Below are 23,913 nucleotides of genomic sequence, written 5' to 3'. Positions count from 1 at the left end.
GCATATGTTTTAATGCAAGGAGCATTACGGGTAAGGCAGATGAACTTAGAGCTTGGATTACTACTTGGAACTATGATGTTGTTGCCATTACAGAGACCTGGTTGAGGGAAGGGCAGGATTGGCAGCTAAACGTTCCAGGATTTAGATGTTTCAGGCGGGATAGTGGGGGATGTAAAAGGGGAGGTGGAGTTGCGCTACTTGTTCGGGAGAATATCACAGCTATACTGCGAGAGGACACCTCAGAGGGCAGTGAGGCTATATGGGTAGAGATCAGGAATAAGAAGGGTGCAGTCACAATGTTGGGGGTATACTACAGGCCTCCCAACAGCCAGCGGGAGATAGAGGAGCAGATAGGTAGACAGATTTTGGAAAAGAGTAAAAACAACAGGGTTGTGGTGATGGGAGACTTCAACTTCCCCAATATTGACTGGGACTCAGTGCCAGGGGCTTAGACGGGGCGGAGTTTGTAAGGAGCATCCAGGAGGGCTTCTTAAAACAATATGTAAACAGTCCAACTAGGGAAGGGGCGGTACTGGACCTGGTATTGGGGAATGAGCCCGGCCAGGTGGTAGATGTTTCAGTAGGGGAGCATTTCGGTAACAGTGACCACAATTCAGTAAGTTTTAAAGTACTGGTGGACAAGGATAAGAGTGGTCCGAGGATGAATGTGCTAAATTGGGGGAAGGCTAATTATAACAATATTAGGCGGGAACTGAAGAACATAGATTGGGGGCGGATGTTTGAGGGCAAATCAACATCTGACATGTGGGAGGCTTTCAAGTGTCAGTTGAAAGGAATACAGGACCGGCATGTTCCTGTGAGGAAGAAAGATAAATACGGCAATTTTCGGGAACCTTGGATGACGAGTGATATTGTAGGCCTCGTCAAAAAGAAAAAGGAGGCATTTGTCAGGGCTAAAAGGCTGGGAACAGACGAAGCCTGTGTGGCATATAAGGAAAGTAGGAAGGAACTTAAGCAAGGAGTCAGGAGGGCTAGAAGGGGTCACGAAAAGTCATTAGCAAATAGGGTTAAGGAAAATCCCAAGGCTTTTTACACGTACATAAAAAGCAAGAGGGTAGCCAGGGAAAGGGTTGGCCCACTGAAGGATAGGCAAGGGAATCTATGTGTGGAGCCAGAGGAAATGGGCGAGGTACTTAATGAATACTTTGCATCAGTATTCACCAAAGAGAAGGAATTGGTAGATGTTGAGTCTGGAGAAGGGGGTGTAGATAGCCTGGGTCACATTGTGATCCAAAAAGACGAGGTGTTGGGTGTCTTAAAAAATATTAAGGTAGATAAGTCCCCAGGGCCTGATGGGATCTACCCCAGAATACTGAAGGAGGCTGGAGAGGAAATTGCTGAGGCCTTGACAGAAATCTTTGGATCCTCGCTGTCTTCAGGGGATGTCCCGGAGGCTGGAGAATAGCCAATGTTGTTCCTCTGTTTAAGAAGGGTAGCAAGGATAATCCCGGGAACTACAGGCCGGTGAGCCTTACGTCAGTGGTAGGGAAATTACTGGAGAGAATTCTTAGAGACAGGATCTACTCCCATTTGGAAGCAAATGGACGTATTAGTGAGAGGCAGCACGGTTTTGTGAAGGGGAGGTCGTGTCTCACTAACTTGATAGAGTTTTTCGAGGAGGTCACTAAGATGATTGATGCAGGTAGGGCAGTAGATGTTGTCTATATGGACTTCAGTAAGGCCTTTGACAAGGTCCCTCATGGTAGACTAGTACAAAAGGTGAAGTCACACGGGATCAGGGGTGGACTGGCAAGGTGGATACAGAACTGGCTAGGCCATAGAAGGCAGAGGGTAGCAATGGAGGGATGCTTTTCTAATTGGAGGGCTGTGACCAGTGGTGTTCCACAGGGATCAGTGCTGGGACCTTTGCTCTTTGTAGTATATATAAATGATTTGGAGGAAAATGTAACTGGTCTGATTAGTAAGTTTGCAGACGACACAAAGGTTGGTGGAATTGCGGATAGCGATGAGGACTGTCTGAGGATACAGCAGGATTTAGATTGTCTGGAGACTTGGCGGAGAGATGGCAGATGGAGTTTAATCCGGACAAATGTGAGGTAATGCATTTTGGAAGGTCTAATGCAGGTAGGAAATATACAGTGAATGGTAGAACCCTCAAGAGTATTGAAAGTCAAAGAGATCTAGGAGTACAGGTCCACAGGTCATTGAAAGGGGCAACAAAGGTGGAGAAGGTAGTCAAGAAGGCATACGGCATGCTTGCCTTCATTGGCAGGGGCATTGAGTATAAGAATTGGCAAGTCATGTTGCAGCTGTATAGAACCTTAGTTAGGCCACACTTGGAGTATAGTGTTCAATTCTGGTCGCCACACTACCAGAAGGATGTGGGGGCTTTAGAGAGGGTGCAGAAGAGATTTACCAGAATGTTGCCTGGTATGGAGGGCATAAGCTATGAGGAGCGGTTGAATAAACTCGGTTTGTTCTCACTGGAACGAAGGAGGTTGAGGGGCGACCTGATAGAGGTATACAAAATTATGAGGGGCATAGACAGAGTGGATAGTCAGAGGCTTTTCCCCAGGGTAGAGGGGTCAATTACTAGGGGGCATAGGTTTAAGGTGAGAGGGGCAAGGTTTAGAGTAGATGTACGAGGCAAGTTTTTTACGCAGAGGGTAGTGGGTACCTGGAACTCGCTACCGGAGGAGGTAGTGGAAGCAGGGACGATAGGGACATTTAAGGGGCATCTTGACAAATATATGAATAGGATGGGAATAGAAGGATACGGACCCAGGAAGATACGGACCTTAATTTGTACATGTAGGTTAAGATTACAAAAGGTGTAGCTTTCTGGTAGTGTTGTTGTTGTTTAGTCGGGCAGTATGGTCGGCACAGGCTTGGAGGGCCGAAGGGCCTGTTCCTGTGCTGTACATTTCTTTGTTCTTTGTTCTTTGTTCTTTGGTATCAAACTATACGAAAGGATAGAATGGACGGTAAGGGCGGTGGTGTAGCTTTGTTGTTTAAGGATGGCATCCGGGCAATAGTAAGGGATGATATTGGTGCTATGGAGGACAAGGTTGAATCAATTTGGGTGGAAATCAGGAATAGTAAGGCGAAAAGGTCACTGATAGGAGTAGTCTATAGGCCACCAAATAGTAACAGGATGGTAGGGCAGGCAATAAGCAAAGAAAAACCGGATGCATGTAGAAATGGTACAGCGGTTATCATGGGAGATTTTAATCTGCATGTCGATTGGTTTAACCAGGTTGGTAAAGGCAGCCTTGAGGAGGAGTTTATAGAATGTGCCCGGGATAATTTCCTGGAACAGTATGTAATGGAACCTACAAGGGAACAAGCGGTCCTAGATCTGGTCCTGTGTAATGAGGCAGGATTGATTAATGATCTCATAGTTCGGGATCCTCTTGGAAGGAGCGACCACAATATGGTGGAATTTAAAATACAGTGGAGGGTGGCAAGGTAAAATCAAACACTAGTGTTTTGTGCTTAAACAAAGGCGATTACAATGGGATGGGAGAAGAACTAGCTAAGGTAGACTGGGAGCAAAGACTTCATGGTGAAGCAGTTGAGGAACAGTGGAGAATCTTCCGAGCGATCTTTCACAGTGTTCAGGAAAGGTTCATACCGACAAAAAAGAAAGACGGTAGAAAGGGGAAAAATCGACCGTGGATATCTAAGGAGGTGAGGGAGAGTATCAAATTGAAGGAAAAAACATACAAAGTGGCAAAAATTAGTGGGAGACTCGAGGACTGGGAAGTCTTTAGGGGACAACAGAAAGCTACTAGAAAAGCCATAAAGAAGAGTAAGGTAGACTATGAAAGTAAACTGGCTCAGAACATAAAAGCAGATAGTAAAAGCTTCTACAAATATATAAGACAAAAAAGAGTGGCTAAGGTAAATATTGGTCCTTTGGAAGATTTAATAATAGGAGACGGGGAAATGGCTGAGGAGCTGAACAGGTTTTTTGGGTTGGTCTTCACAGTGGAGGACACAAATAACATGCCAGTGACTGATGGAAATAAAGATATGATAGGTGAGGACCTTGAGATGATTGTAATCACTAAGGAGGCAGTATTGGGCAAGCTAATGGGGCTAAAGGTAGACAAATCTCCTGGCCCTGATGGGATGCATCCCAGAGTGTTAAAAGAGATGGCTAGGGAAATTGTAAACGCACTAGTGATAATTTATCAAAATTCACTAGACTCTGGGGCGGTCCCAGAGGATTGGAAAGTAGCAAACGTGACACCACTGTTTAAAAAAGGAGGTCGGCAGAAAGCGGGTAATTATAGGCCGGTAAGCTTAACTTTGGTTGTAGGGAAAATGCTGGAATCTATCATTAAGGAGGAAATAGCAGGGCACCTGGAGGGAAATTGTCCCATTGGGCAGACGCAGCATGGGTTCATAAGGGGTAGGTCGTGTCTGATTAATTTGGTAGAATTTTTTGAGGACGTTACCAGTGCAGTAGATAACGGGGAGCCAATGGATGTGGTATATCTGGATTTCCAGAAAGCTTTTGACAAGGTGCCACACAAAAGGCTGCTGCATAAACTAAAGATGCATGGCATTGAGGGTAAAGTTGTAGCATGGGTAGAGGATTGGTTAACTAACAGAAAGCAGAGAGTGGGGATAAATGGGTGTTTCTCTGGTTGGCAACTTGTAACTAGTGGGGTCCCTCAAGGATCAGTGTTGGGCCCGCAGTTGTTCACAATTTACATAGATGATTTGGAGTTGGGGACCAAGTGCAATGTGTCAAAGTTTACAGACGACACTAAGATGAGTGGTAAAGCAAAAAGTGCAGAGGATACCGGAAGTCTGCAGAAGGATTTGGATAGGTTAGGTGAATGGGCTAGGGTATGGCAGATGGAATTCAATGTTGCCATCCAAGCTATCCATTTTGGGAGGAATAACAGCAGAATGGATTATTATTTAAACGGTAAGATGTTAAAACATGCTGCTGTGCAGAGGGACCTGGATGTGCTGGTGCACGAGTCGCAAAAAGTTGGTGTGCAGGTGCAACAGGTGATTAAGAAGGCTAATCGAGTTTTGTCTTTCATTGCTAGAGGGATGGAGTTCAAGACTAGGGAGGTTATGCTGCAATTGTATAGGGTGTTGGTGAGGCCGCATCTGGAGTATTGTGTTCAGTTTTGGTCTCCTTACCTGAGAAAGGACATATTGGCACTGGAGGGAGTGCAGAGGAGATTCACTAGGTTGATCCCAGAGTTGAGGGGATTAGATTATGACGAGAGGATGAGTAGACTGGGACTGTACTCATTGGAGTTTAGAAGGATGTGGGGGGATCTTATTGAGACATATAAAATTATGAAGGGAATAGATAGGATAGATGCGGGCAGGTTGTTTCCACTGGTCGGGGAAAGCAGAACTAGGGGGCATAGCCTCAAAATAAGGGGAGGTAGATTTCGGACGGAGTTTAGGAGGAACTTCTTCACCCAAAGGGTTGTGAATCTCTGGAATTCCTTGCCCAGTGAAGCAGTTGAGGCTCCTTCTTTAAACGTTTTTAAGAAAAAGATAGATGCCTTTCTAAAGAATAAAGGGATTCGGGGATATGGTGTACGGGCCGGAGAGTGGAGCTGAGTCCACAAAGATCAGCCACGATCTCATTGAATGGCGGAGCAGGCTCGACGGGCCAGATGGCCTACTCCTGTTCCTAGTTCTTATTATGTGTGGAGTTTGCACATTCTCCCCGTGTTTGCGTGGGTTTCGCCCCCACAACCCAAAGATGTGCAGGGTAGGTGCATTGGCCACGCTAAATTGCCCCTTAATTGGAAAAAATTAATTGGGTACTCTAAATTTATTTTAAAAAGGAAGGAACTTGAAACAAACCAAACTGATTCTGTGCAATGACACAAGCAATTTAATTGGGGAAATATCAGCTTTTCAGACAGAGTGAAGGGTCGCAGACATCAGTCTGACACACGAGGCCGGATTCTCTATTTCTGAGTCGAAGTGAATCTGTGGACTTTCACGTCAGGAAAATCAGTGCCGCACCCGGACCGATTGGGTTACCGGTCAGGACCAGCCCCGGCACCGCGTGGAACACCATTGAAACGCGAAAAACGGTGCGGCAATTGGCGGGTCCATGATGGGCACTCACAGAGCTGACAAGCTGCAGCTGTGCTTCTGCTATACACCCCCCCCCCCCCCCCCCCGACCCCCCCAACACACACACATACTGATCGGGGCCGACTATATGGAACAGGTTGCACTACATTGTACCCATACAGCTGATGGGTCGGCTGGGTCAGAGGGACCCAGGTGGTGTCACCTAGACGACCCAGGGCACCAGGTTTACAGCAAGCTGTTAGCGGCATGCGCAGCTGTGTTGCTGGCTGCGGTAATGGTGTTCCGTGCCCGTCCACCCCGACCCACAGCCCACCTACTGGCCACCCCCACTATTCCCCCCCGCCCTGGTAGGAGCCCCCTGGCCAGCAGCATGACAAAGTATGGCGGTGGTGGAGTCTCTCTCTCTCTCTCTCTCTCAGCGACCACCAGGTTTACGATTTGTGACAGCACACGTGGGCCGTGCCGTTGGGAACTCAGCCCATTCGTGTCGGAGAATCGTGGGAGGGCCCATTAATGATATGCGAATGGTGTTTGAACGACGCGTGGCGTGCTTCGCACTGAGGAGGTGGAGCATCGTGATGAGGCGTCAAACCGGCGCTTGCCGCGAGCTATTCTCCGCCTGATCGCACGGCCCGATTCCAGCATCAGCCAACGGAGAATCACTCCCAGGAGCTTCCAATATTTCTGCATGTCAAACACTTTTTACTTCTATCAGCTCTCCTCCCTCTTTACTCCTGAATGCGGAGATGCAAACTGTTACATCTCCATCCAGCATAACCTTCAGATAGAGAGGAGAAACCTCACGCCTGGGTTCCTATTCCTAACTCAAGGTCACAGCTCCCACTGGGGCAGTTTGTCTGGCCAGGACATGACCAGGCAACACGGTGATGCCTCTGCCTCCGCAAAAACGGCATCAATGCCAAGCACGTCGCGTGTAGTTGAAACACTGTTTGTATATCATTAGTGGGCCAATCCGCGATTCTCCGCCTCCGATAGGCTGAGTTCCCGACGGCGCGACTCACGTGTGCTCTCAACAATCGTGCACCTTGTGGCTGCTGCGAGAGAGAAAGCGGTGATGCCTCCCCAGAGTAAATACGTTTATTCAACTAGATTTTAAACTTTCATAGGGTCTCATAAAACTGCAATGATGAGGCAGAATTCTGGGCAGTTGCAACATGCACTCTTTAAAAAAAATAATCATTATTATATTTAATAATCTTATTAAAAGCATTTTGACCTCTATTTCCAAAATCACTGCCATTGGGACATAAGGGGGTGGGTGGTGGAGTGAGAATAGTCATGGGCAAATGAGTGGGTGGGTGCACAGTGGTTAGCATCGCTGCCTCACAACGCCAGGGGCCCAGGTTCAATATCAGTCTTGAGTGACTGTGTGGTGCCTGCTTGGGTTTCCTCCGGATGCTCTGGTTTCCTCCAAGAGTCCAACAAAGTGCAAGTTAGATGGATTGCCCATGATCAATTGCCCCTTAGTGTCCAAAGATGTGCAGATTAGGTGGAGTTATAGGGTGGGGAATGGGCCCAGGTAGAATGCTCTTTCAGAGGGGCGGTGCAGACTCAATGGGTCAAATGGCCTCCTTCTGCACTGTAAGAATTCTATGGATTCTATGGCAGATTTGGATAATTTGGATAAATGTGAGGTTATCCACTTTGGAAGCAAAAATGGGAAGGCAGATTTTTATTAATGGCCATAAATTGGGAGAGGGGAGTGTGCAGTGGGACCTGGGTGTCCTTGTGCATCAGTCGCTGAAGGTAAGCATGCAGGTGCAGCAGGCGGTAAAGAAGGCTAATGGTATGTTGGCCTTCATTGCGAGAGGTTTCGAGTACAGGAGCAGGGATGTGTTGCTGCAATTGTACAGGGTCTTGGTGAGGCCACACCTGGAATATTGTGGGCAGTGTTGGTCTCCTTTGCTGAGGAACGATTTTCTTGCAATAGAGGGAGTGCAGCGAAGGTTTACCAGACTGATTCCAGGGATGCTGGGACTGTCATATGAGGAGAGATTCTTACATTTAGAATAATGGAATAATAGAATCATAGAATTTACAGTGCAGAAGGAGGCCATTCGGCCCGTCGAGTCTGCACCATAGCTTGGAAAGAGCACCTTAGCTAAGCCCACAGCTCCACCCTATCCCCGTAACCGAGTAACCCCACCAAACCTTTTTGAACACGAAGGGCAATTTTGCCTGGCCAATCCACCTCACCTGCACGTCTTTGGACTTATATTTTAAGATCACATTTACTCAAGATTAGAACAATGAGGGGGCTCCCACGGAAACCTATGAAATTCCAACAGGACTAGGCAGGGTAGATGCAGGAAGGATGTTCCCAATGGTGGGGGTGTCCAGAGCCAGGGGTCACATTCTGAATATACAAGGTAGATCATTTCGGACTGAGATGAGGAGAAATCTCTTCACCCAGAAAGTGTGAGACTGTGTAACTCACGACCACGGAAATAGTTGAAGCCAAAACATTGTGTGTTTCCAAGAAGGAATTCAATATAGTTCCTGAGACTAAAGGGATGAAAGGATGTGGAGGAAAAGTGGGAACAGGTTATGGAGTTAGATCATAATAATAAATGTTGGAGAAGGCTCGAAGGGCCGAATGGTCTGTTGCTGTTTCTGTTTTCTATGTTTCTGTGCAACATTTTGTACTAGGGGCTGTTTAGCACAGGGCTAAATCGCTGGCTTTGAAAGCAGACCAAGGTAGGCCAGCAGCATGGTTTGATTCCCGTAACAGCCTCCCCGAACAGGCGCCGGAATGTGGCGACTAGGGGCTTTTCACAGTAACTTCATTTGAAGCCTACTTGTGACAATAAGCGATTTTCATTTAATTTAGTTTATGTTAATTTCCATAAACTCTGACATTCTTCATCTAAGAGTGTGTGAGCAGGATATTACCCGCTGTCATCAAAAGTTTACGAACATTTTTAAACGTCTAGAATTTTTATTTATAACAGACAGAATATAGTACACAAATGAGTTTGTGCATTCGTAGGATGTGTTTGGAAAATAAAGGTAGTTTTAAGGGATTTTTTGGTGAACATTAGAAATAAGGTATAGTTTTAAGTTGGTTGAATTTAATGTTTCTATGCCTAGAAGGGTAAAACATATAGTTAGATTCATGCTTGACCAAGGTATTTGCATGTGGGGATTGGTTTCAATTCCAACTGTGATTGTATTGTGTTTAGAGAGGACTACAGTGAGAGGAGTAAATAAACCAGCAGTGGTTGCTTCGTAACTGAGGCCTTGTAAGATAGATACGTTTTTAAGTTTCAGTTCAGTTAATTGCAGTTGGAGATAAGTAGCGAGAGAGACGGCATCTCTCACAGCTCTGCCAGAAGAAGTTGGTTTTAGAAGGCTAAAGGGGGAACATCTCTCCCAGCCTTGCTAGAAGAAAAGACATATTGTGGAGTAATGGTTAAGAAAACAGATGCCGGAAATTTAAAGTCCAGCTAGTTAAGAAACTAGAGAAATGAAGAGAAGTTGCCAAGCAGTCTGCAGTTAATGGAACAGAGGAAACTGAGAACCAGAGAAGACGACTGTTGAGTAAAGACACAGAGAGTTGAAAAGACATTGGATCGTGAGAAACCAGAATGATATCTGCAGTAGTGCTAATGTTTGTGAGAAATTATTATTTGAAATAATTGTGGAAATTGGTGGCTGGACCTCGGCATTTGCATAAAAGTGAAGAAAATAATCAAACAAAATAAAATAATCGAAATGGCAAATGGAATGTTAGTCTTTATACTTTGAGGGTCGGAATATAAAGACACAGAGGTTATGCAGCAGCTTTACAAAACCCTGGTTAGACCCCACTTGGTGTCACTGGGAGCAGTTCAGGGCACCACAGCTTAGGAAGGATATTTTGGCCTTGGAGGGAGAGCAATGTACGTTTACAAAAATGATACCTGGGCTGCAGGGGTTCAGTTATGAGGAGAGGTTACTCAAATTAGACCTGTTTTTGCCAGAATTTAGAAGGTTAAGGGGTGATCGCATCTAAGTATAATAAGGAAAGGCAGGGTAGATAAAGATAAACTATTTCCACTGGTTGGAGATTCTAAAACTCGGGGGCATAGTGTAAAACTTAGGGCCAGACCGTTCCGGAGAGATGTTGGGAAGGACTTTGTCACTAAAAGGATGGTAGAGGTTTGGAATTCTCTCCCACACACAGCAGTTGAAGCTGGAACAGCTGTTAATTTTAAATCTGGGGTAGATAGATTTTTGTTAAGCAAAAATATTAAGGGATCTGTGCCAAAGGCAGGTGTATGGAATTAGGTCACAGGTCAGCCATGATCTCATTAAATGGAAGGACAGGCTTGAGGGGCTGAATGGCCTACTCCTGTTCCAATATTCCTATGAAAGCTGAAAAGAGAGGTGTAAAATCTGGAAGCAAAACGTTAATGGAAGCAACGGAGAGAAAGCCTGATTTAAAATATGTGGAGATGCCGGCTGGGGTGGGCACAGTAAGAAGTCTTACAACAGGAGGTTTGCTTGGAATCATTAGCTTTTGATGTGTAGCTCGTTCATCGGGTGAGTCACCTGAGGAAGGAGCTGTGCTCCGAAAACTAGTGATTCCAAACAAACCTGTTGGACTTTAACCTGCTGTTGTAAGACTTCTTACTGTAATTTAAAAGAAGATTTGAAAGTGTGACTTTTGAAAGTGGAATTTGAAATCACTGGTATGGAATGTAGGAGTTCAGCGAGATAAGGTGGCTTTGGGTATAAGAATCATCTGGGGGGATTTTGGGGAGAAATCCACATACGTCCACTTGGGTTCAGAGAGGAGTGTGTCTGACTACAGTCATCTTGTGTGCTTAAAAGGGACTTTCTGTGAATGAGACCATCGCAGCTTGAGGATGTACTTTGTAATCCGTGTTTAACTTAAAACCTGTGTGTAATCATTAAACAAGAGGGAGGATTTGATAAATGAGTATTGTAGCATAATCCAATTCTTCACTTTTCCTAAATGTTTTTTCTTGTTGTTGTAACTAATTAGCAGTGCCGTGACTCTGTTCCTTCACATTTTATAAGAAAAGTAGAAGTTATCTTTTGAGCCAGGGTTTCTTTCTGGAATCTTCCCATCCAGTTATAACATCACCTGGGAATATAACAAGTGGATGGTTAAAATTCTAAAATGATTGGTGTTTACCTTTTCTTTGGTGGAAGTGATGCTGTATCAGGTCTGGTCAAGGTGTGTGGCAGCTCTGGGACTGGCCTCCTGCTTAATAACTCCTTGTTTGAAGTTGAAAAGGACTGACTCCGATTCCTGTCAGGTGAAGTTGCCACTGCGGTGTACAGTTCATTACAAACCATTTCGCCTGTAAATGTATCCGTGAAAGGCATTGGGGGGAGGGAGTGTGAAGAAACACTCGAAAGAAACTGCATTTCCTGCAAATTGTCAGCAGACTTGGAGATAGAAGGTAGAGATCGAGTCCCAGGCTGGTCAGAATCCAGGTTGCTTTGAACATTTGCCACAATTAAGTGGGCAGGAGGTTTCCCGCGATGGCTTCGCGGTGGAACAGGTGGAACATTCTCCTCTGCCTTGGCAACCAGCTCGTCAGATTGAGACTGAACTGTACATTCCTCAATTGATGAATGTTCCTTCTCCATCAAATCAGTCTTATCTCGATCTATTTCACCAGGAGTAAAACCTTCTGGTGACAGAATCTGATTAGGATCATGTCCTGATTCTGTTTGAGCCTTGGTGGTTGGCAACTGTTTATTCAGAGACATCCGTGGTTTGGGAATAGGCTTTATCACCATTTCCGCTGGATCAGCAACCTCAAATTCACCAACAGTTACATTCCCTTTTGCATCTTTGGCAGTTCTTGACCTCGCCAACATTTGACCATCACGATCAAGCTCGTCAGAGATGGTGTTCAGAAGCTCATCACCTGGCATGGCCCTTCGCTGTTGTGAAAGTTTCAGGATGCGTTTCCGATGTCCAGTGGCTTTGATGCCTATTTGAAGAAGAGCTTCATTGTTAAAATGGACAAAGTCCTTGCGTGTGTAAAATCCATTCTGAGTGAAGTTCTCTTTGTATTTTTCCAAGTGGATGCTGGCCAGCCAATCTCCAATGTCACCCTCCTCTTCACTGATAGATGCCATGGTAACTCAGCATCTTTCACCAGCTCTCATATGACAGAAAGTGAACATAGCCCATCAGTGAAAACAAACACCACCTGAAAAATAAATCATACAATAACGTGGTAATTCAGGCTAACACTTCTACAAACATGCAAACTTTCAGTCATTCTCTCAACATCAGGGAGTTGCGGGGGGGGGGGGGGTAAGTGACTGGAGATGGCGGGGGGGGGGGGGGGGGTAAGTGACTGGAAATGGTGGGGGGGGGTAAGTGACTGGAGATGGCGGGTGGGGGGGGTAAGTGACTGGAGATGGCGGGTGGGGGGGGTAAGTGACTGGAGATGGCGGGTGGGGGGGGTAAGTGACTGGAGATGGCAGGTGGGGGGGGTAAGTGACTGGAGATGGCGGGGGGGTAAGTGACTGGAGATGGCGGGTGGGGGGGGTAAGTGACTGGAGATGGTGGGGGGGGGTAAGTGACTGGAAATGGTGGGGGGGGGGTAAGTGACTGGAGATGGCGGGTGGGGGGGGGTAAGTGACTGGAGATGGCGGGTGGGGGGGGGTAAGTGACTGGAGATGGCGGGTGGGGGGGGGTAAGTGACTGGAGATGGCGGGGGGGTAAGTGACTGGAGATGGCGGGGGGGTGGGGTAAGTGACTGGAGATGGCGGGTGGGGGGGGGGTAAGTGACTGGAGATGGCGGGTGGGGGGGGTAAGTGACTGGAGATGGCGGGGGGGTAAGTGACTGGAGATGGCGGGGGGGTGGGGTAAGTGACTGGAGATGGCGGGTGGGGGGGTAAGTGACTGGAGATGGCGGGGGGGTGGGGTAAGTGACTGGAGATGGCGGGTGGGGGGGGGTAAGTGACTGGAGATGGCGGGAGGGGGTAAGTGACTGGAGATGGCGGGTGGGGGGGGGGTAAGTGACTGGAGATGGTGGGGGGGGGAAGTGACTGGAGATGGCGGGGGGGGTAAGTGACTGGAGATGGCGGGGGGTGGGGTAAGTGACTGGAGATGGCGGGTGGGGGGGGTAAGTGACTGGAGATGGCGGGTGGGGGGGGTAAGTGACTGGAGATGGCGGGGGGGTAAGTGACTGGAGATGGGGGGGGTAAGTGACTGGAAATGGTGGGGGGTGGGGTAAGTGACTGGAGATGGCGGGGGGGTGGGGTAAGTGACTGGAGATGGTGGGGGGGTAAGTGGCTGGAAATGGTGGGGGGGGGTAAGTGACTGGAGATGGCGGGTGGGGGGGGTAAGTGACTGGAGATGGCGGGGGCGGGGTAAGTGACTGGAGATGGCGGGGGGGTAAGTGGCTGGAAATGGTGGGGGGGGTAAGTGACTGGAGATGGCGGGTGGGGGGGGTAAGTGACTGGAGATGGCGGGTGGGGGGTAAGTGACTGGAAATGGCGGGGGGGGGTAAGTGACTGGAGATAGCGGGGGGCGGGGTAAGTGACTGGGGATGGCGGGGGGGGGCAAGTGACTGGAAATGGCGGGGGGGGTAAGTGACTGGAAATGGCGGGGGGGGTAAGTGACTGGAGATAGCGGGGGGCGGGGTAAGTGACTGGAGATGGCGGGGGGGTAAGTGACTGGAGATGGCGGGGGGGTAAGTGACTGGAGATGGCGGGGGGGGGTAAGTGACTGGAGATGGCGGGGGGTAAGTGACTGGAGATGGCGGGGGGGTAAGTGACTGGAGATGGCGGGGGGGTAAGTGACTGGAGATGGCGGGGGGGTAAGTGACTGGAGATGGCGGGGGGGTAAGTGACTGGAGATGGCGGGGGGGGTAAGTGACTGGAGATGGCGGGGGGGGTAAGTGACTGGAGATGGCGGGGGGGGTAAGTGACTGGAGATGGCGGGTGGGTGGGGAAAGCCAATTGGTGGAGATGCTGCCAATTACCAGAGGGGAGGTTGGAGGTTTGATTGTTGGGGTTGGGGGGAATTGCAAAGTCATCTCAAACATGTCCCTGCATACGGGGGGGGGGGGGGGGGGGGGGGGGGGGGGGGAGGGGGGAGGGGGGGGGCGGTGATCACATCACCACCTGAATCTACCAAGTCACCATCTTGTTGAAGCGACTGAGACACTCGGTGATGTGTTGGGTGTTCTGGATCACAAACAGGTCACCAACACTGGAAGTGGTGCAACTCTATTTTATTATAAGGTTAACTATATTAACATACTTGAACTGTGGGTAAATGCAATACCAGCTTTAACTGTTGACCCTTGCCTAGTCCTAACCAGGTGATGCACTCAGCACATGGTGAATGTCTGTGTTGCAGGCTGTGAGCTCTGTGCTCCGAGCTGGCTGCTACTAGAATGAGCGGGAACTCTCCTGTCCCCTGTCTTTATAGTGCGTGTGCTCTCACTGGTGATTGGCTGCGGTGGTGTGTGTGTTGATTGGTCCCTCTGTGTGTCCATCAGTGTGTGTCTGCACCATGATATACTGGTGTATATTATGGCACTCGGGAAACCGAATCAACAACTGTTAAAGTTTAATAGCTGCAGGAACAAGCCTCATTATTATAATTCAAACTCTCCCGATTTCCAATCTCAGCCAGAAAAAGATGAATTAAAAATGGTTTCGGGTTGGGTGAAAGATTTTCTGACTTTAGCGGTCCAGCAAGTTCAAACCCATCAATTTACGGCAAGTTAGAATTCAGCCCAATGGCGGCTCTGCATCAGCTATTTCACCCGTCACATGGTATGAAGGCGGCTCTATTGGCATCGAGATCTTCCAGTCTCACTGATGTCTACGGCGCTTTGTGGCTTGCCCATCCCACCGAGATCTGGAAGTTCCCACTGACACAAAGGGCCCAAAACTCTCACCCTTTGTGTAAGTTTCTTCAATGAAGCGAAAAGGATTAGGGCCAAGGTGCAGCCCACGAAGGTTGGAAAGAGTCGAGGAAACGATTAACTGAATAAAGGGATGGTAATGAGGTCACCAAATGTGGAATTATAAATCCTGAAGTAATAGAATATTGACACTAATAAAAAATGTTCCAGTTTGAGATCCTGGAGTGGGAGATAATTTTGATACTTTGACTGCCGTACACTGAGGATGCATCTTTTTATCATATCAGAAAAGTCATGATTCGTTGAGCCAAATGGCCGTCTTTGTTCCTATGTCTTAAGGTCTTATTTAAACAGTGAATTGTTATTGTTTCACTTCCTGTCCGATAGTTGCACAAGGCAGACTTTCATCTGTTCCCATAGTGAGGATTTTCCTGGGACAAGTCACCTGCCTGTCACCAGAGGCTTGGAGTTTAAGGGGAGGCCCTCCGCTTCCGGATCGCTGACCCGGAGTCTCCCTCACACTTATCACCAGTCATTGATGCGTTGGAAAGGTTGATTCACAATCTGGCCATGTTATGAACTCCTTCCTTGGTCATCAAGTCTTTATGTTGGACTTGAAGACAGAGGTTCTGGCTCAGGGGTCGATAGACTGCCCACTGCACTATAAGACTGCCTTAAACAGTGAATAGATACACCTTCCTTGCAACACAAAGTCCGATGTGGGGATGTTCGCTGATGATTGAACAATGTTCAGCACCATTCATGACTCCTCAGACACTAAAGCAGTCCCTGTCCAAATGCAGCAAGACCTGGACAATATCCAGGCTGGGTTGACAAGTGGCAAATAACATTTGTGCTCCAGAAGTGCCAGGCAATGACCATCTCCAAGAAGAGAGAATCTAACAATCACCTCTTGACATTCAATGGCGTTGCCATCATTGAATTCCCCACTATCACCATTCTGGAGGTTACCATTGATCAGAAACTGAACTGACCCAGCCATAAAAATACTGTGGCTACCAGAGCAGGTCAGAGTCCAGGAATCCTGCAGCGAGTAACTCACCTCCGGACTCTGGACCCCCCCTCTCCATGGCACAAGTCAGGAGTGTAATGGAACACAAAAGAGAACATGCTGGAAAATCTCAACAGGTCTGGCAGCATCTATAGGGACTGAAAAGAGCGAACGTTTCGAGTCCAGATGACCCTTTGTCAAACCTAAAAGACATAGAAAGTGGGACATACTGTAGGGTGAGGGAATGAAAGGTGAGTCATAGCCACAGGAACTAAGGGGAAAGAGTGCTAATGGCAGTCCCCAGAGAGAATAAAAGGTGTGAAAGGCCAGGCAGCAGAGAAACTAACATCAGAGGGTAAACTATGACAGATGTAGGGGGTAGGGGGAAGCAAAGGGGAGAAAAGGGAAGGAAAGGGGGAATAAGATAGGGAGGGGGGAATATATATAAAGAAAGACAAAAGAGAAATAAAAGGTAAAAGATAGTTAAAATGAACTGGAATGAAAACAAAGGGGTCGAAGTGGGGTGGGGCTAAGCATCTGAAGTTGTTGAATTCGATGTTCAGGCCGGAAGGCTGTAGCGTGCCTAACCGGAAGGTGAGATGTTGTTCCTCCAGTTTGCGTTGAGCTTCACTGGAACATTGCAGCAGGCCAAGGACAGACATGTGGGCATGGGAGCAGGGTCTTGCTCATGGGGTTGGGATGGGTGAAAGACTTGTTCTTAGAAGGTAGGTTTGCGAACTTTGAGGAGTCACGGGAGAATAACGGGGAGGGGCGGGGAGGGGCGGGGGGGGGGGGGGGGGCTGGTGGTTGGGGGTGGGGGGGAGAAGAGTTTAAATATCTACAGTTGGGAGATTTTGTGCGGATGGAGTTGTCCTCGTTCCCTCGACTACCAGACTGACTTGCTTGACAGGATGCTCTTGCCAGATGAACATAGAACATAGAACATAGAAAATAAAGCACAGAACAGGCCCTTCGGCCCACGATGTTGTGCCGAACCTTTGTCCTAGATTAATCATAGATTATCATTGAATTTACAGTGCAGAAGGAGGCCACTCGGCCCCTCGAGTCCGCACCGGCTCCTGGAAAGAGCACCCCACCCAAACTCAACACCTTCACCCAACACCAAGGTCAATTTGGACATTAAGGGCAATTTATCATTGGCCAATTCACCTAACCTGCACATCTTTGGATTGTGGGAGGAAACCGGAGCACCCGGAGGAAACCCACGCAGACACGGGGAGGACGTGCAGACTCCGCACAGTCAGTGACCCAAGCCGGAATCGAACCTGGGACCCTGGAGCTGTGAAGCAATTGTGCTATCCACAATGCTACCGTGCTGCCCTTGAGAACAAATAAATCTACACTATATCATTTAACCGTAATCCATGTACCTATCCAATAGCTGCTTGAAGGTCCCTAATGTTTCCGACTCAACTACTTGAGTTGGAGGATGGGAGAGTTGAGGATATCATGGATGACTGGCGGACACGGGGAAAGCACCGCTTGAGGAGATAAATCAGAAGTGGGTGGAGGAGTTGGATATGGAACATAGAACATAGAACATAGAACATTACAGCGCAGTACAGGCCCTTCGGCCCTCGATGTTGCGCCAACCTGTGAAACCACTCTAAAGCCCATCGACACTATTCCCTTATCGTCCATATGTTTATCCAATGACCATTTGAGAGCCCTTAGTGTTGGCGAGTCCACTACTGTAGCAGGCAGGGCATTCCACACCCTTACTACTCCCTGAGTAAAGAACCTACCTCTGACATCTGTCCTATATCTATCTCCCCTCAATTTAAAGCTATGTCCCCTCGTGCTGGACCTCACCATCCAAGGAAAAAGGCTCTCACTGTCCACCCTATCCAATCCTCTGATCATCTTGTATGCCTCAATTAAGTCACCTCTTAACCTTCTTTGTACAGCTGCAACATGACCTCATGGCTCCGAAACTCAGTCCCTCTACCAATAAAAGCTAACACACCGTACGCCTTCTTAACAACCCTCTGAACCTGGGTGGCAACTTTCAGGGATCTAGGTACATGGACACCGAGACCTCTCTGCTCATCCACACTGCCAAGAATCTTACCATTAACCCAGTACTCTGTCTTCCTGTTATTCCTTCCAAAATGAATCACCTCACACTTTTCTGCATTAAACTCCATTTGCCACCTCTCAGCCCAGCGCTGCAGCTTATCTATGTCCCTCTGTAACCTGTAACATCCTTCCGCACTGTCCACGACTCCACCGACTTTAGTGTCATCTGCAAATTTACTCACCCATCCTTCTACGCCCTCCTCAAGGTCATTTATAAAAATGACAAACAGCAGTGGCCCCAAAACAGATCCTTCTGGTACAGCACTCGTAACTGGACTCCAGTCTGAACATTTCCCATCAACCACCATCCTTTGTCTTCTTCCAGCTAGCCAATTTCTGATCCAAACTGCTAAATCACCCTGAATCCCATGCCTCTGTATTTTCTGCAGGAGCCTACCGTGGGGGACCTTATCAAACGCTTTACTGAAATCCAAAAACACCACATCAACTGCTTTACCCTCATCCACCTGTTTGGTCACCTTCTCAAAGAACTCAATAAGGTTTATGAGGCACGACCTACCCTTCACAAAACCGTGTTGACTATCTCTAATCAAATTATTCCTTTCCAGATGATTAGACATCCTGTCCCTTATAAACCTTTCCAAGATTTTGCCCACAACAGAGGTAAGGCTCACTGGTCTATAGTTACCGGCGTTGTCTCTACTCCCCTTCTTGAACAAGGGGAAACATTTGCTATCCTCCAGTCTTCTGGCACTATTCCTGTAGACAAAGATGACTTAAAGATCAAAGCCAAAGGCTCAGCAATCTCCTCCCTAGCTTCCCAGAGAATACTCGGATAAATCCCATCCGGCCCAGGGGACTTATCTATTTTCACACTTTCCAGAATTGCTAACACCGCCTCCTTATGATCCTCAAGCCCTTCTTGTCTTGTAGCCTGAATCTCAGTAGTCTCCTCGACAACATTGTCTTTTTCCTATGTGAATACTGATGAAAAATATTCATTTAGCACCTCTCCTATCTCTTCGGACTCCAAGCACAACTTCCCACTACTGTCCTTGACTGGCCCTACTCTTACCCTAGTCATTCTTTTATTCCTGACATATCTATAGAAAGCTTTAGGGTTATCCTTGATCCTACCTGCCAAAGACTTCTCATGTCCCCTCCTGGCTCTTCTTAGCTCTCTCTTTAGGTCCTTCCGAGCTAACTTGTAACTCTCGAGCGCCCTAACTGAACCTTCATGTCTCATCTTTACATAAGCCTCCTTCTTCCTCTTGACAAGTGTTGCGACTGCCTTAGTAAACCACGGTTCCCTTGCTCGACCACTTCCTCCCTGCCTGACAGGTACATACTTATCAAGGACACGCAGTAGCTGTTCCTTGAACAAGCTCCACATTTCCATTGTGCCCATCCACTGCATCCGATGCATCCTAAGTCATGCCTCATCGCATCATAATTGTCATTCCCCCAGATATAACTCTTGCCCTGCGGTATATACCTATCCATTTCCATCACTCAAGTAAACATAATCGATTTGTGGTCACTATCACCAAAGTGCTCACCTACCTCCAAATCTAACACCTGTCCTGGTTCATTGCCAGTACCAAATCCAATATGGCCTCGCCTCTAGTTGGCCTATCTACACACTGTGTCAGGAAACCCTCCTGCACATAGTGAACAAAAACAGACCCATCTGAATTACTCGAACTATAGCGTTTCCAGTCAATATTTGGAAAGTTAAAATCCCCTATAACTACCCTGTTGCTTTCGCTCCGATCCAGAATCATCTTTGCAATCCTCTCCTCTACATCTCTGGAACTTTTCGGAGGCCTATAGAAAATCCCGAACAGGATGACCTCTCCTTTCCTGTTACTAACCTCAGCCTATACTACCTCAGTAGACGAGTCCTCATCAAACGGCCTTTCTGCCACCGTAATACTCTCCTTGACTAACAATGCCACCCCTCCCCCTCTTTTATCACCTTCCCTGAGCTTACTGAAATATCTAAACCCCGGCACCTGCAACAACCATTCCTGTCCCTGCTCTATCCATGTCTCCGAAATGGCCACAACATCGAAGTCCCAGGTACCAACCCATGCCGCAAGTTCACCCACCTTATTCCGGATGCTCCTGGCATTGAAGAAGACACACTTTAAACCACCTTCCTGCCTGCCGGTATACTCCTGCAACTTTGAAACCCTACTCATGACCTCACTACTCTCAACCTCCTGTATACTGGAGCTACAATTCAGGTTCCCAAGCCCCTGCTGAACTAGTTTAAACCCTCCCGAAGAGCATTAGCAAATATCCCCCCCGGGATATTGGTACCCCTCTGGTCCAGGTACAGACCATCCCGTTTGTAGAGGCCCCACCGACCCCAGAATGAGCCCCAATTATCCAGAAATCTGAAACCCTCCCTCCTGCACCATCCCTGTAGCCACGTGTTCAACTCCTCTCTCTCCCTATTCCTTGTCTCGCTTTCACGTGGCACGGGTAACAACCCAGAGAGAATAACTCTGTTTGTCCTAGATCTAAGTTTCCACCCGAGCTCACTGAAGTTGGGATGGTGGGGTTGTGGAGTGAACTGATGCGCCGGGTCACTGCTACATCTTCATGTGCTGGATGAGCTTGATACAGCTGGTGCATTGGGCCCATATGACATGGATGCGAATGAATGAGTTCTTTGCAGGGGTAGAGGAGAGGTGTGAGAGGTGTAGAGGGGGATCAGCTAACCATGTCCACATGTCCTGGTCATGACCGCGATCAATGGCTCCCTGCACCCTGACCGCCATCAATGGCTTCATCACTCTGGGAGCGACCAATGGCTTCCTGCATCCTGGGTGCGACCAATGGCTTCCTGCACCCTGGGAGCGACCAATGGCTTCCAGCACCCTGACCGCGATCAATGGCTTCCTGCACCCTGGGTGCGACCAATGGCTTCCTGCACCCTGACCGCGATCAATGGCTTCCTGCACCCTGGGAGCGACCAATGGCTTCCTGCACCCTGACCGCGATCAATGGCTTCCTGCACCCTGGGTGCGACCAATGGCTTCCTGCACCCTGACCGCGATCAATGGCTTCCTGCACCGTGGGTGCGACCAATGGCTTCCTGCACCCTGGGTGCGACCAATGGCTTCCTGCATCCTGGGTGCGACCAATGGCTTCCTGCATCCTGGGTGCGACCAATGGCTTCCTGCACCCTGGGTGCGACCAATGGCTCCCTGCACCCTGGGTGCGACCAATGGCTCCCTGCACCCTGGGTGCGGCAATTGGCTTCCTGCATCCTGGGTGCGACCAATGGATCCCTGCACCCTGGGAGCGACCAATGGCTTCCTGCTCCCTGACCGCGATCAATGGCTTCCTGCACCCTGACGACGGTTAATGGCTTCCTGCACCCTTGGTACGATCAATGGCTTCCTGCACCCTGACCGCGATCAATGGCTTCCTGCACCCTGGGTGCGACCAATGGCTTCCTGCATCCTGGGTGCGACCAATGGCTTCCTGCATCCTGGGTGCGACCAATGGCTTCCTGCACCCTGGGTGCAACCAATGGCTTCCTGCATCCTGGGTGAGACCAATGGCTTCCTGCACACTGACCGCGATCAATGGCTTCCTGCACCGTGGGTGCGACCAATGGCTTCCTGCACCCTGGGTGCGACCAATGGCTTCCTGCACCCTGACCGCGATCAATGGCTTCCTGCACCCTGGGTGCGACCAATTGCTTCCTGCACCCTGGGTGCGACCAATGGCTTCCTGCACCCTGACCGCGATCAATGGCTTCCTGCACCCTGGGTGCGACCAATTGCTTCCTGCATCCTGGGTGCGACCAATGGCTCCCTGCACCCTGGGTGCGGCAATTGGCTTCCTGCATCCTGGGTGCGACCAATGGCTTCCAGCATCCTGGGTGCGACCAATGGCTCCCTGCACCGTGGGTGCGACCAATGGCTTCCTGCACCCTGGGTGCGACCAATGGCTTCCTGCATCCTGGGTGCGACCAATGGCTTCCTGCACCCTGACCGCGATCAATGGCTTCCTGCACCCTGGGTGCGATCAATGGCTTCCTGCACCCTGGGTGCGACCAATGGCTTCCTGCACCCTGACTGCGATCAATGGCTTCCTGCACCCTGGGTGCGACCAATGGCTTCCTGCACCCTGGGTGCGACCAATGGCTTCCTGCACCCTGACCGCGATCAATGGCTTCCTGCACCCTGGGTGCGACCAATGGCTTCCTGCATCCTGGGTGCGACCAATGGCTTCCTGCACCCTGGGTGCGACCAATGGCTTCCTGCACCCTGGGTGCGACCAATGGCTCCCTGCACCGTGGGTGCGACCAATGGCTTCCTGCACCCTGGGTGCGACCAATGGCTTCCTGCATCCTGGGTGCGACCAATGGCTTACTGCATCCTGGGTTCGACCAATGGCTTCCTGCACCCTGGGTGCGACCAATGGCTTCCTGCATCCTGGGTGCGACCAATGGCTTCCTGCACCCTGGGTGCGACCAATGGCTCCCTGCACCCTGGGAGCGACCAATGGCTTCCTGCTCCCTGACCGCGATCAATGGCTTCCTGCACCCTGACGACGGTTAATGGCTTCCTGCACCCTTGGTACGATCAATGGCTTCCTGCACCCTCACCGCGATTAGTGACTTCCTGCACCCTGACCGCGATCAATGGCTTCCTGCACCCTGGGTGCGACCAATGGCTTCCTGCACCCTGACCGCGATCAATGGCTTCCTGCATCCTGGGTGCGACCAATGGCTTCCTGCACCCTGGGTGCGACCAATGGCTTCCTGCACCCCGACCGCGATCAATGGCTTCCTGCACCCTGACGACGGTTAATGGCTTCCTGCACCCTTGGTACGATCAATGGCTTCCTGCACCCTGACCGCGATCAATGGCTTCCTGCACCCTGGGTGCGACCAATGGCTTCCTGCATCCTGGGTGCGACCAATGGCTTCCTGCATCCTGGGTGCGACCAATGGCTTCCTGCACCCTGGGTGCAACCAATGGCTTCCTGCATCCTGGGTGAGACCAATGGCTTCCTGCACACTGACCGCGATCAATGGCTTCCTGCACCGTGGGTGCGACCAATGGCTTCCTGCACCCTGGGTGCGACCAATGGCTTCCTGCACCCTGACCGCGATCAATGGCTTCCTGCACCCTGGGTGCGACCAATTGCTTCCTGCACCCTGGGTGCGACCAATGGCTTCCTGCACCCTGACCGCGATCAATGGCTTCCTGCACCCTGGGTGTGACCAATTGCTTCCTGCATCCTGGGTGCGACCAATGGCTCCCTGCACCCTGGGTGCGGCAATTGGCTTCCTGCATCCTGGGTGCGACCAATGGCTTCCAGCATCCTGGGTGCGACCAATGGCTCCCTGCACCGTGGGTGCGACCAATGGCTTCCTGCACCCTGGGTGCGACCAATGGCTTCCTGCATCCTGGGTGCGACCAATGGCTTCCTGCACCCTGACCGCGATCAATGGCTTCCTGCACCCTGGGTGCGATCAATGGCTTCCTGCACCCTGGGTGCGACCAATGTCTTCCTGCACCCTGACTGCGATCAATGGCTTCCTGCACCCTGGGTGCGACCAATGGCTTCCTGCACCCTGGGTGCGACCAATGGCTTCCTGCACCCTGACCGCGATCAATGGCTTCCTGCACCCTGGGTGCGACCAATGGCTTCCTGCATCCTGGGTGCGACCAATGGCTTCCTGCACCCTGGGTGCGACCAATGGCTTCCTGCACCCTGGGTGCGACCAATGGCTCCCTGCACCGTGGGTGCGACCAATGGCTTCCTGCACCCTGGGTGCGACCAATGGCTTCCTGCATCCTGGGTGCGACCAATGGCTTACTGCATCCTGGGTTCGACCAATGGCTTCCTGCACCCTGGGTG

The 23,913-nt window shown here is 49.6% G+C and overlaps 1 protein-coding gene across 5 annotated transcripts in view; it reads right to left on the bottom strand.

The window, feature by feature from the left end:
• arap3 (ArfGAP with RhoGAP domain, ankyrin repeat and PH domain 3) overlaps nt 1-23,913 on the bottom strand; it is an 806,627-nt gene that overhangs the window by 524,454 nt on the left and 258,260 nt on the right. For all 5 annotated transcript variants that reach the window (XM_072512821.1, XM_072512820.1, XM_072512825.1 and 2 more), the window contains one exon: nt 11,237-12,269. In XM_072512821.1, coding sequence (XP_072368922.1) covers nt 11,237-12,195 — 959 coding nt within the window. In that variant the 5' untranslated portion in view covers nt 12,196-12,269. The remainder of the gene's footprint in view (nt 1-11,236; nt 12,270-23,913) is intronic.

Source organism: Scyliorhinus torazame, chromosome 7 (genome assembly GCF_047496885.1).
Source record: "Scyliorhinus torazame isolate Kashiwa2021f chromosome 7, sScyTor2.1, whole genome shotgun sequence".
NCBI lineage: Eukaryota > Metazoa > Chordata > Chondrichthyes > Carcharhiniformes > Scyliorhinidae > Scyliorhinus > Scyliorhinus torazame.
This window is presented reverse-complemented; position numbering and strand designations above follow the sequence as displayed.